Source organism: Equus quagga, chromosome 20 (genome assembly GCF_021613505.1).
Source record: "Equus quagga isolate Etosha38 chromosome 20, UCLA_HA_Equagga_1.0, whole genome shotgun sequence".
NCBI lineage: Eukaryota > Metazoa > Chordata > Mammalia > Perissodactyla > Equidae > Equus > Equus quagga.
In genome coordinates this window covers 32,435,744-32,448,839 of record NC_060286.1, presented here as the reverse complement: position 1 = coordinate 32,448,839, position 13,096 = coordinate 32,435,744, and the positions used below count along the sequence as shown (strand labels likewise).

General features: G+C 46.8%; 1 protein-coding gene across 9 annotated transcripts in view; it reads left to right on the top strand.

The window, feature by feature from the left end:
• TTC7B (tetratricopeptide repeat domain 7B) overlaps window positions 1–13,096 on the top strand; it is a 222,666-nt gene that overhangs the window by 168,971 nt on the left and 40,599 nt on the right. For 8 of the 9 annotated variants that reach the window (XR_006886346.1, XM_046647628.1, XM_046647626.1 and 5 more), the window contains one exon: window positions 5,455–5,595. Coding sequence is in view for 8 of the 9 variants with exons in the window: in XM_046647628.1 (XP_046503584.1) it covers window positions 5,455–5,595 (141 nt within the window). In the remaining variant the exon portion in view is untranslated. Of the gene's footprint in view, window positions 1–5,454; window positions 5,596–6,287; window positions 6,341–13,096 lie in introns of all 9 variants that reach the window. The other variant, XM_046647627.1, reaches the window with a different exon arrangement.

Here is a 13,096-nt window from a genome sequence, read left to right as displayed (position 1 = left end):
TCTGAGCTCTAGTTCATCTTCTACGTGCTGTGAAGATATGAGGGGAGAGGGAAGGTGGACATCCTTCACCCTATAGCAGCTTCCTTACATGTGCCACCAGAACATTAAAAGGGTAGCTGAAATATAAATGCATGCCGTGCATGCAGTGACCCTGCTCATGAAAATACAAAGTTGTCAAAGGTAACTAAGCCACATAATTTATTGAGGCTTTTGCTTAACAAAATTATTGGCTCTGAGATCCCTTTGAATGATGAGCTTTGGTGAAATAGAGTTTGTACGTGATTGCCACATTTGAGGTCTACATGAAATTGGCCGCAGGTATAGTGTGCTTCGGAAAGAGGATTTTTGGAAAGCCTTCAACTGCGAAAGCAATTTGAGCTGGCTGTCCCCAATGTCCTACTTGTGGCGAGGTTTCTCAATAGGCTTCAGCATATGATAGGAGCATGGGTCAGAAATCCTTGGGAGGCGTTCAGAGTGTGGACTCACAGCTTCCTGAGGTCAGTAGCCTCAGTTCCTGGTCCTCTCTATTGCCTTCTCCCTCCCCCAGCGCCACACACATGGTGGTCCAAGGGGGACCCCAGATGAAAACCCTGAGTACAGGGATCTGAACAGTTCTTCAAGTGGGACTTGGCCTTTGTATCAGGTGTCTGAGATCACATTTTCTCTTGGGCGTCTAGGTGGGAGGGAAGAGAAAGCGGGGGGCTTGAGGAAGTAGCGCAGATCTCCTTAGTTCTAGGGCATCTTATGCCCCCTGGACCATCTGGGCAATTAGGTCACAGAACCTAGGCCAGATTTTAGGGTGTGCTCTCACCTGCCTGTATCAGCACTCAGTTAAGGTGGCTTCTCAGAGCCACTGTGTCCTGTGACTGAGGGACCTGCTGGAGCACGGCAGCTGCTCAGCCCTCAGGGTTTCAACAGTGATAAGCACTTCTCAAATTAATGTGATAAATAGGAGATGCACAGCAGCCAGACGCTTTCCCTGGCTTTCCTGGCGACCCTGATTATTTGGAACCTTATTTCTCCAGAGTCTTGGGTTTCAAATGAGGGATATGTCTTATATTCCTCCCTCTGATTCCTTTTTCAAGCCTCACTTCGTCCATTTCCCTTAGAGTAACAATCGTCTTTGCCCCCACGTATGTTGTAGGAATACGTTTGCTTTGGGAGAAGGAAAAGGGTTGCTTTAACAATATGTTCGTTAGAACTAGTATTGCTAGTTGTTTACCTACATAAATCAAAATCCAGCATCTAATTTGGCACTTACCATTTCAGTCCTATGAAACAGGTTGTTCCGAATTTTTTAATCAGATATATCCCTCCTGATTCACAATGTTTATCCTTTTTTCTCCAAATTATAATCCAATGGAAGAATATGATTTATTGTGTTATAGCCAGGAATAGTAGATGTTAGCTCCTAAATAATTTTACTGTTATTATTACTCACCTGCTGTTATTAATAAATATCTGAATGCTCTAATCCATCCCTCATTCAGAACATGAAGGGTCTCTGCCCGTTTGAAAAGAGATTGACTAGGAAGGAAAACATTATTTCTGATAAAGCTCAGTTATTCTCCATATTTAAATAGGTTAGTTATATTAGGGATGGGGAAAGTCACTAGAGGAGGTGCAGTGTGTCATCTAACTATGTGCTGCTGTCGTTTTTGGTCCCAGTTGTTGGGAGTGATGACAGCCACCCTGAGAAGCCCTTTGAGACAGTGCAGGTTCTGTCCTCTGAGCCACTGGGAAGGAGAGTAGAGCACCCAGGCATGCATCCAAAGGAGGGGACCACTGGCTTCCAAATTTCATACAGTACTCACTCATTCCTTCACTCATTCATTCCACTAGGATTTACCAAGTCCTTCCCATGGGCCTGGCATTGATAGTGCCTGAAAATACCTCAATGGAAGACGTGCTTCCTGGCTTCTAGAACCGCACCCAGTCTAATAGAGACATAAAACAGTGTGGTCTGTATGGTGATAACCAGACCAACAGAGTGTTTGGGGAGCACCAAGGACCCGAGGCCTAACTTTACAGGGAGGTGGTAGGGAGAAGAAACAGAAGGCTCACAGCAGGCTTCCTGGAGGAGGTGGTGTCAGAGCTGGATGTAGAGGTTAGATTTGGAGTCAGACTAGTGTTTGAGTCCTGGTTTTGCCACCTGCTGGCTGTATGACTTTGAGTAAGTTGCATAACTTCATTAAATCTTAAATTTTGTCATCTAAACAATGCAGATAACATTGTTACCTGCTTCACAGAATTGTTTACAGATTAAATGAGATAATATATGTAAAGTGCTAATCACAGTGCCTGAAACATGGTATGTTCTCTAAAACTGATAACCACCACCATCATCATCACCATCATCATCATTACCAGACCTTATTCACAGTGAAACATATTATTATGTGAAGAATTAATTAATTTAATTGTATATAGATATCACGAAGAGCGGGAACTTTGGCAATAGTTCTGATAAGTTCATTTGTGGATCAAGCAAACAAAACACTTAATCCAGAGCCAGCGGTGATGGCCTGGTCATTAAAGTTTGGCGCTCTCACTGCTTCGGTGGCCTGGGTTCCTTTCCTGGTGGCAGAACCACACCTCCCGTTTGTCAGTTGCCATGCTGTGGTGGCGGCTCACATAGAGCTAGAAGGGTTTACACCTGGGATGTACAACTGTGCTGGAACTGTGGGGAGGAAGAAAAAAAGGAAGATTGGCAACAGATGTTAGCTCATAGCGAATCTTTTTCTGCCAAAACAAACAAACAAATCAATTAATCCTAAAAGCAAAATTAGCCCCTTGAAAAGTCACAAGTCCTTGTAGCAAAGACGCCAAAGAACCTGGTAGAAAAATTTGTAGAATTTTTCTAAAGCAGTAATTTATTTTTTTAATTAATTAATAATTACATATTTTAAACATGTCTCAGTTTTTATTTCTCATGTGTAAATATCACTAGCTATAACCCATGTAAACAAAATCTCTGTAGGATTTTCATTAGCGTTTCAATGTCTAAAGGGATTCTGAGACCAACAGGTTTGAAAACCACCGTTCTAAAGAACAAGATCTTGGGGTCTGCTGGTGGCACAGCGATTAAGTTCTCGTGCTCCACTTTGCCGGCCCAGGGCTCACCAGTTTGGATCCCGGGTGCAGACCTACACACCATTTATCAAGCCATGCTGTGGCAGGCATCCCACATATAAAATAGAGGAAGATGGGCACAGATGTTAGCTCAGGGCCAGTCTTCCTCAGCAAAAAGAGGAGGACTGGTGGCAGATGTTAGCTCAGGGCTAATATTCCTCAAAAAAATAAAGAAATAAAAATAAAGAACAAGATCTTCCTGGAACTCTGTCCTCAGCTCACTGTGCTACAGGGAAGCAGGAGAGCTCAGACTGGCTGGCATGTGTAGAATACCCTTCCAGGCTTTTCTTGCCAATTGGTAGTATATCTGCTTTCTGTCTGTCCAGGTCAGTGGGTCTCAGTCTTAGCTGTACATTGGACTCACCTGGGTGATTAACAAATAGATGCCTGGCCCCACCCCTAGAGTCAGCGCTTCACTTGGTCTAGTGTGTAGCTATGGCATCATGATTTTTTAAATCCCCTGGTGATTCTGATGTGAAGCCAAGGTTGAGAACCACCGTTCAAGGTAGTCAATGAGAAGGTAAGCCGGCCTAGTAATATGGGAATGCAGCAACAGCCACCTCTACATTACGCATTTATTTAACTGACAGTTGCTATTAAAAATCACAGGGAAATTACATCAAGTCCTTGTTATCCAAGTTGAAATATTAGTTTTCCATAAAAAGGTTAAAAACAAAACAGGACCAAAATAATCAACAACAGTTTAATCATCTTGCTGTTTAGATTTTTTTTTTTAAAGTAGTCGGACACGCTTTGTCTAAGCAAGGGTCGATTCTTAGCTGAACTTCATGGGCTCTCCTGCATCAGAGTGGCATCCACTAGTGGCTTTTAACTGGGCCTCCAGTTCCTCCTTGCGTGGCAGCGTGCCCACTGGAGGACTCACTGGTCCTTTCCCAGAGGCGCTGTCCTGTTGCTCGCCCGCGTGCGGGCACTGTCTGTGTGGATTATCCACAGAAGGTGCGTTCCCAGTCTGGTTTCCATCCACCTCCCCTAAGTTGCCTCCACCAAACCCCCACCCAAGGATTTGAGTGTATTTAGGGGAGTCCATGTTTCCTTCATGTTGGAACAGTCAAAACACAATATGGATGGCCAGTCTATTACTGCAAATACTCTTAAAATGAATAAATTATGGTGCATTTCAAAGCCCAACAGAAATTATTTTTATCCTCACGATTTTGTCTTATCCAGAATATCCCTAACTCAATTTGAGTAGTTAGCATTTGTCTTTATATATTATCAGTGTTTTAAACCTTAGGATAAGTTGAGAGTTACCACTAACAATGTCGAAATTATTTATCTCCATTTTAAACTTTATGATGCATTATAAATTAAGAATGCTGCTGGTGAAAGTAAACATCAGCAGTTTAAATTTGAAATGACAGTGACTCCTGCTCTCAGTTCGGAAACCGTACCTGAAAGAATGAGTGTTGGAAAGAGATGGGGAACAAGCCCCAGTTTAAGGAGGTGGTCTCGATCGTCAGGACCTCTAGAAGGTCAGCATGAAGAAGAAGGAGTCACTTGATTTCTGAACGGAAGCTCTTTTACCAGATTCCTTTGACTAGTGAATGTGCCCAGTCCGCCCTTTCCCCGGCCTCTCAGGACAGCAGGTTTTACAGAAGAGTTAGGCAGGTGCAGCCTCTGAGCGCCAGGTGTCTTTGCTGCAACCTCTCCTCCACTAGTCGACTATTAGCCTCAATAATGGACATCTGCTTATACACAGGGCAAAAGTGTGCTTTGTCTACCGTTTTTAAGCCTTGTCCTAGAATATGGTTCCAACTCTAGGGGTTGTTGCCCACCTGTTGAGGGGCAGGGAATGAAGTGGGAAGTTGCTGGGTTTGTCTGGAGAATGGCCTCCATGTACTCCAAATACCACCCCAGGAGGCGAGTGTGATTTCTCCCCCACCCCCCAGATGTTTCTAGTTTAGGCTCTGACGGGGGTGCTTTGTAACTTCCCTTGGTAGACTTCATTGATGCCCTGTTTCAATGTGTATATCACGGTTGTGGACACGTTGTACTCCTCTCCTGCCCCCAACACTCGCACTGAACTTGACCGAGCTCCTGGAGGAAGCACCTAGGGTAGCATGTGCCCTGGTTGTTGAGTAAAGGATCAGCTAAAGCAAGGGATGGACACGAAGGTTCCAGGCCATAATGATTGTCTGTATTTCTTTAGGGACAATAAAACTTAGAAGCATCATGGGAAAAGGGGTGTGTATATGTCTCACGCTCTTGTCTGTGTCTGGGGAAGTGAGTTGGGTGTGGGTGGGTGGTTGGTTGGGTCTCTCCTTTCACTTCTGATGCCATCTTCTCAAAAACTTCTCACAGGCTCTATCCACGCCACGTCAGTAGCAGCCTCAAGAGTGGAGCAGGCCCTGTCGGAAGTGGCCTCGTCTCTACAGAGCAGTGCCCCCAAGCAGGGCCCGCTACACCCGTGGATGACACTGGCGCAGATCTGGCTCCATGCAGGTACTACTCTGCTCCCACTGGGGACCTTCTACCCCACCGACCCCCACCCACCACCTGCCGCTGTGCCAGAGGCTGTAGATCCTGTGGGCACTTGCCTGTTTAGCCCACAACCTCTCCTCAGGAGAAATCAAGGCTTTTGCAGTCACACACCAAATGTTACTACTTTGTAGGAACCGTGAGTTACTCTGCATCTCCCCATCCCTCCCCTGCCTCAGTACCCTGACCCAGAGCCTGGCACAGAGCAGGTGTCCAGGAAAGACTTTCTGAAGTGGACTTTGAGGATCTCGGGGAGCTTGCTGTGTTGGGTGCAGCATTTGTGCTGCAGGCACCAGAGGGCCGTGCCCCAGACTTCTTTGTGGGAGACAGCATAGCATGGTGTCCTAGACCCGGGAGTCTGGAAGTCTTGCAGACTTGGAGTGGAGTCCCAGCTCTACTACTTACCAGCTGTGTGGACTTGAGTTAATAGCTTCACCTCTCAGCCTCAGTTTCCTCATCTCCACAGTGGGGTTATTACACCTGTTTCCTACGGTTGATGAGCACAGTGCCTGGCATGTCCTGGCAGTGAAGTCTTGGAGTCCCTGGGAGAGGGGACGGATGTATCGATGACACAGATGTCTTTAACAAAACCAGGGAAGGGGCTGTGTTTTTGATGTCCCCACTCCCCTCTCTGATGGCACTCTGGTAATCCACAGAGAGGGAGCCCGGTAGCAGCAGCTGCTGAACTGGAAACTAGCGCGGGAAGCAGGTATGACTGCCCCTCCCCCAGCTTCACGTGGCTGTTTCTGCATAACTGGAATTCCCAAAAATAAATCCAGCATGCAGGCATTTTAGTGATGAGAACCCCACTCAACAGAGACTCCGGGCAAATGATGCTGTTGATTTACTTTGATGTTTGTATTTCTATATAAAGGGTAGGGTCTTGCACTTGATCTGCAAGACCCTGACTGGGCCTTCCTAGGCTTGACTCTCAGGGTGCGCGGGAAAAGCCCAGATCTGGCTGGGGAAAGTGCTTGTTATCCACCATTGTCCATCTGTTTACTCCTTTGTCGCCAAGGTTAATTGTATGATGTTCAACCTTGTTTGAAACCATTGGCGGACCTTTGGATATGAAAACACGGTTGGATTTACCTGGCTTTGGCATGTCACGGAGCCAAGCTCAGCCAGCCTTTTCTGTGTTGGCATCTTTAATTGAGCCATAACAACCACCGTAAATTAACAAATTATATTCTTCTAAGCAGAAGTACAAAAGGGGGATGATTCATGAATGTGCTGATTGTTCTTCCTGCGCAGACGCTTGCCAGCATTCGGCCCCTCACTGGGTCCTAGACGAGCAGACTCAGAGGGCAGGGGAGCGGCAATAATGCCTTCCTCCTCAGCTCTCTTGCAGAAAAGTCCAGGCCCCAGGCCAGGACCTGGCACCTGTCCGATTCAGTCACCATCATGAGCAGTGACTGCAGAGAGCAAAAAGAGGAGTACGCTTCAGTGTCCAGGCCAGGAGAGACTGGCTCAACCTGCAGGGCCACTGTCGGCCAGAGTTGTCTTTCAAATTGGGCTTAAAGTTGAGTTTTTGAAGGGCAAAGATCTGAAAACAACAGAAGGGCTGAAGGTGACCCTTCTAGACTGGATCTGGCTCCCTTGGCCTCACAAGCATTGTGTCTCTTGCTTGTTTCTTGGAAAAGTTGATGACCTGAGTGAGGGTCACTAAGTTCCAGGACAGCTTCACCTGGTGGCTCGCTGCCTCTCACTCAGTTATCCAAGGACTTTCTTCCTCTTTGCGTGGCCTGCCATCGCTCTTGGAAGGAAATTTTATAGCTGCTTATTAGACACTGAACAAGTCGGTAGCTAAGATTCAGTTTGGAGCTGTCCTTGAACTTTTGCATAATCGTGTAACATCCATCTCTCATTGCCAGAGCCTACAGGACAGAGTAAAACTCTCATTGCTAGTTAACATGTGGGGCTTTTAACATTTTACAAGTGGTGGACTTGAACTATGGAAAGTGAACGCCGTACCTGCCTTATAGACTCTGGGCAGAATGTGCACAGTGCTTATGTAATATGAATGAACGGAGTAAACTAGAATCTTCATAGGATTCGTGCCATATGGCTCTTTCAAAGCCATGACTTGGTTTGAGTAAAGATTTAGAATCGTATCATATATTCACGTAGTCTTTGAAGAGGTAAATTCAGAAGGAATTCAGAAAACAGCTTCCACTGAACTATAAGTGGATTATGTGGTTTGAGCTGTACTGCTCTGTACCGCTCTAAGAGGCAAAATGAAAGTGACCTACATTTTTGACAACTTATGGAAACTAGGTGACATCTGCGTCCATCATCAGCTCTAGCGAGACTGCCAGATTCTGCAAATTTTGCAAGCTTTAGAGCAAACTAGCTGGATCAAGGCCTAACACCCGAGGTGTGTCTGTGGCATTTGTGGGTCTCCTTTTTCTTGGCTGTTTTTTCTGGTGAGCTGAGTGTAGTGGGAGCTTGTGATGGGAGCCCACGGTGGAGGTGGTCCAAGATTTGAGGCCTGCAGGTAAGGTCACTCTGAGACAACATCAGATTTCCAGCCTATTGTATGAGAGAGTCCCCAGGCCACCTGGATGTCCATTTGAATGGCAAAGAGATCATGAATAGGACACCTGAATGTCGAGCTGCTCTGTGAGGGAATGGCCCAAAGGCCTAGTGAGGAGGACAGACCCAGAAAGACCAGGGATGCTTGATCATGCAGGGTCCCTCTCTTCCTGTGGGGTGGGACCTGCTCCCTGGGTGCCCCCTTCCCTCTGCACCTCCTCCTCCTGTCCTGGACACCTCTGACTCCAGCGCCTCAGGCTCTTCACCAGGACATCTGGTGGCCAACCGGCATGGGTGGTTCGTGTTTTAGTCTTTGGTTTGTTGGACCTATGTGACAATTTTATTTAAATTATTTATAAATAAATAATGCATGCATGTGGTACACAATTGAAAAGATACAAAAGACGCAGCGTGAAAAGGCTCCCTCCTGTCTCTGAGCCTCAGTCCCTCACACCCACAGGCAACTGTGGTCAGCAGTCTGCGCCCTCCAGAGATGTCACACATATTGGAGAGTCTTGCTTCTCAGCACACTCAGGATGGGCTGCATAGAATAAATCCATTGTATGAATTTACCAAATTTAACCAGTGTGTCATTGATTACCATTTAGATTATTTCCAGTATTTTGCTCTTACTGACTATGTGTCAATAAGTACCCTTCTATATATTGTTCTGTATCTGTAAGATAAACTCCTAAAAGTGAATTAATGGGTCCAAGGGTATGAAATCTTTGATCTTTACCAATTTTGTCACATTGCCTTCCATAGAATTGTACCCATTTAGGTTCCAGTCGACAATGCGTGAATGCCCGTTTCCTCACGTTCTTGCCAACACAGTGAATTGTTAGACTTCTAGATCTTTGCCGATCTGATAGGTGCAAAGTAGTATTTCACTTGTCCGTTCATGGCTTCAGTCCATTTATCTTCTTAGATACTGAGCTGCTCTTTTTTGATTTGTAAGCATTCATTGTGTGTCAAAGAAATTTGCCTAGTGTCTGTGATATGTGTTGTAAATATTTTCCTTCATTTTTATTTTGTCTGTTTTTTGTCTTTTTTCTTGAGATATAATTGACATACATTATATTGTTTCAGGTATACAACATAATTCAATATTTGTGTGTATTGTGAAATGATCACCACAATAAGTCTAGTTTTTAAATCCATCATCATGCATAGTTACAAATTTCTTTTTCTTGTGATGAGAACTTTTAAGATTTACTCTATGTTCGTCTTTTTTTGTTTTTGCCATTTTTTTCGTAAATACATTTATCAGTCGTTTCTTTAAGGCATCTGGGCTTCACATGATATTTAGGAAGCAACTACCCACTTTTATGGTCTCCTTTCCTAAAAGTTCCAAGTATCTTCCAGTGCCATTGATATGTACACCAACTTATACAGAAGGTCAGAAGGGATTCTCTCCTCGGTGTTGCAAGAGGGAAACCCAGCCTAGATGGAAGTAAGTGCCTCTGCTGTCTTCCTGGGGGAGGAGTCAGGAGAGCTGAATTAGAGCATTTCATGTTTATTGCACTTCAAGGCGTATCTCCCTGGGAGCCATACAACTTCTCTTTAGAATGCAGACCTTGTTGCATTCTAAATGGAACAAGGCCATTGGAAATTCATACATTCACAATAATTCAGAGTTGAACCAGAGCCTTTCCCAAGCCATGCAGCTTCTTGGTGCCCATCTTTCAATTTCCACATTGGGATGGCAGCTAAAAATGACTTTGCGGTAGATGGTTAATTTCTGCTTGTTACTTACTAATAATTATAGCTTCCACTTTGGCACCTCTCACAGTCGAAACCAACGGCTATTCTTAGATGTGCAAGATCAGATTTTCTGATTTCTGCTGGGAATTTAAAGCTGTGACTCTCTCACAAGTTCCTTGGCCCTGGCCCGTCTGCCCTTCCCCTTTCCAGGCTCCTCCCAGCCTCCGGGAGGCTGCCTCACCCGGGTTGAGGGGTAATCCTGTGGCACAGTCACCATGACAGGATGAAGACAGCTCCCAGACAGGTGGTGTGTGGGTCACTGCACAGGGAGCGCTGCGGGAGGGAACGCGCAGTACCAGGGGTCAGGCCTGCCCAGACGCACTGCCAGTCTGGATCGGTCACCCCGCCAGACCGGCCCCTTCTCCTGCCCTGGGGAGTTTTGATTAATAGTCTACAGCATGCAGGCAGCTGGTGTTTATCCAGCACTGTGTGTGTGTGTCTCATGGTCTTCCCAGGACTTTGTATGTCTTAACTTGTTTAGTCCCCATAATAGCCTTATGAGGTATAAATACCCTGTTCACCCATTTCAGAGATGAAGAAACTGAGACACAGCTGTCAAGTCACTTGTGTAAAGTTACCTGCCTAATAAGTGGAGAAGCCAGAATAAACGCAGCCAGTGTGGCCCCAGAACCCCAGCTCCAACCTGGGGTGGGCCCTCAGTTGAACCCCGTGTTTTTGAGCATCTGTTGATGTGCCACAGTCAGAGCAAGGTTCTGGAGTGCAGTGGTTTTGAAGATAGACACAGTCCCTGCCTTCAGTGAATTTACAGATGCAAAACAAAACAGTTACGGAAACACTTATTCCCATTGTGCCGAGTGCCATGAAGGAGCAGCGTGGGCTCCTGTGAGAGCTGGCAGCAGAGGTCTTCCCCATCTGGGGAGCGAGAGGCCTGAGCACCCAGGAGCAGAGGCCTGAGGAGTGATTAGCAGCTGGTCAGGATGACGGGGGGAGGCTAGGACAGCACATGGGAAGGCCTGCAGGCAGCCTGAGCTCACAGTGTTAGAGAAGTGGCAGGGCCCCTGGCGCTTGAAGCCTAAAGAGAAAGTAATGAAGTGGCCCGAGGTGAGGCAGGATCATGCCAGGCCCCTGGTAGCCAGGTTAAGATCTTTTAGCTCAATCCTAAAAGCATTGAAAAGCTATTGAGGACTTCAAGCAGGAGAGTGAAAGGATCAGATAGAGGTTATGAAAAGGCCACTTTCACTAAAGGTAGAGAATGGAGTGGAAGGCAGCGGAAAGGGAACGGGAAAGTGAGGAGCCTTGGTCCACTGGAGAGGAGACAGCTTGGTCTCAGGTGGCATTGGTGCAGGTAGAGAGAAGTGGGTACCTGAGATGCTTTTCCAGGTAGAAGGGATAGGCCTTGTTGATGAGTAAGATGTGGGGATGAAGGAAAAGGGAGAAACCTGTGCCTGGCACTGGAGTCAGTGAGTGACTCGATGGAAGCCTGGGGGAGGAACTGCGGTGTGGGGGTCAGGGAGGAAGAGAAAGCAGAGTCCTGTCTGAACTTGGAAGCGTCAGGTCCCTGTGGATAGTCAAGTGAAGATGCCAGCAGGCAGCTGGATATTCAAGCCTATGCTTCAGGTCTGAGCTACAAACATAAATCTGGGAGATTTAAAGCCAAGAGGGGTGATGAGAAGGCCTAGGAAGAGAATGTTGATGGATAAGGGAAAAGGGCCAAGACGGAGACCTGAGCTCCTCACATTTAAAATTTGGGGAGGAGGGGCTGGCCCCATGGCCAAGTGGTTAAGTTCATGTACTCTGCTTCAGCAGCCCAGGGTTCACCGGCTCAGATCCTGGCCGACGACCTACACATTGCTCCTCAGGCTGTGCTTTGGCAGCAGCTCACATAGAAGAGCTAGAATGACCTACAACTAGGATATACAACTATGTGCTGGGGCTTTGGGGAGAAAAAAAAAAAAAGAGGAAGACAGATGTTAGCTCAGGGCCAATCTTCCTCACCAAAAATGCATACTTAAAAAAAAAAAAGTAAAATTTGGGGAGGAGAGGAAAAGCCCAAGAAACGGAAAGGGAGTGGTCAGCAAGGCCAGAGGAAAACCAGGAGAGGGGGTGTCATGGCAGCCAAAGGGGTTTACGAAGGAGCCTGTGCGGGACAGTCAAGAACAGGGGTTCTAAACTCAGTCTAACTGAATTTCTGGCCCCACCATGGTCTAGCAGTGTGAGCTGGACAAGTTATTCCTAATCCCTCGAGCCCTGGTCTTCTCCGCTGCAAAATGAGGACAGTTGTGACAATTACGAAAGATAATGCATGGAGAGTGCTCAGCAGGTAGCAAGCACTTAATAACTATTAAAATAACTTTTTAAGGAGGATATGGCTGGTAGGAAATGCTGCTGAGAGACTGAGTAAGATGGAGATAAAAGCCTGTGTTGGATTTGGCATACAGAAGTTGTTGGTGACAAGACGAGTTTTAGTGGTGGGGTAGAGATGGAGCCCTCTGGCACGGGCTGCAGAGCCTATGGCAAGTGAGGAGGTGGGGCAGAGGCTGCACAGTCCTTGCAGGAAGAACCCCTGTGGAGCGGAGTGGGGACTGGAGGGATAGTTGGAGGGGAATGTGGGGTCAAGGAAGAGGGGTTAAAAATGGCTTCCATGGAAGCATGTTGATTGCTGATGGGGATGATCAAGTCAAGATTGAGACCCTCATCATCCAGAAGAGAGAGAGGATGCATGAAGGTATGAAGTCCTTGAGAAGGCAAGAAAGTGATGGGGTCCAGGGCACAGGCAGAGCAATTGGCCCTCAGTTATAGCAGAAGGGGGGCAAAGGGATGGGGACAGAGGACAACAGCAGGCTTGTGGGTTTGTTGGTGAGAAGAGGCTCATGGTCAGCTTGGTTTGCTTCTATTTTCTCTTTGAATGATGAGTCAAGGTCAACCAAAGGTGGGGGGAGTGTGGGGAAGGATTGAGGAGTCGGGAGAACAGCTGGGCCAAGGCTGGGAGGGATAGAGTGTATCACAGCTATGCCAGGGGGTGAGGAGCTGGTCTCGCCAGCCCGCCAACCCCTGGGGAAGGGATCACTCTTGACAGATTGACACAGCCATTCACGAACTCAGAAAAAAATGTCAGTCGTGCAGCCAAGACCCTGACGAAGGCATTTGGCGGGGCCATCAGCGAGGACAGGACCAGAGCTGTGTTCATCTTGGGGACTATAGGCCT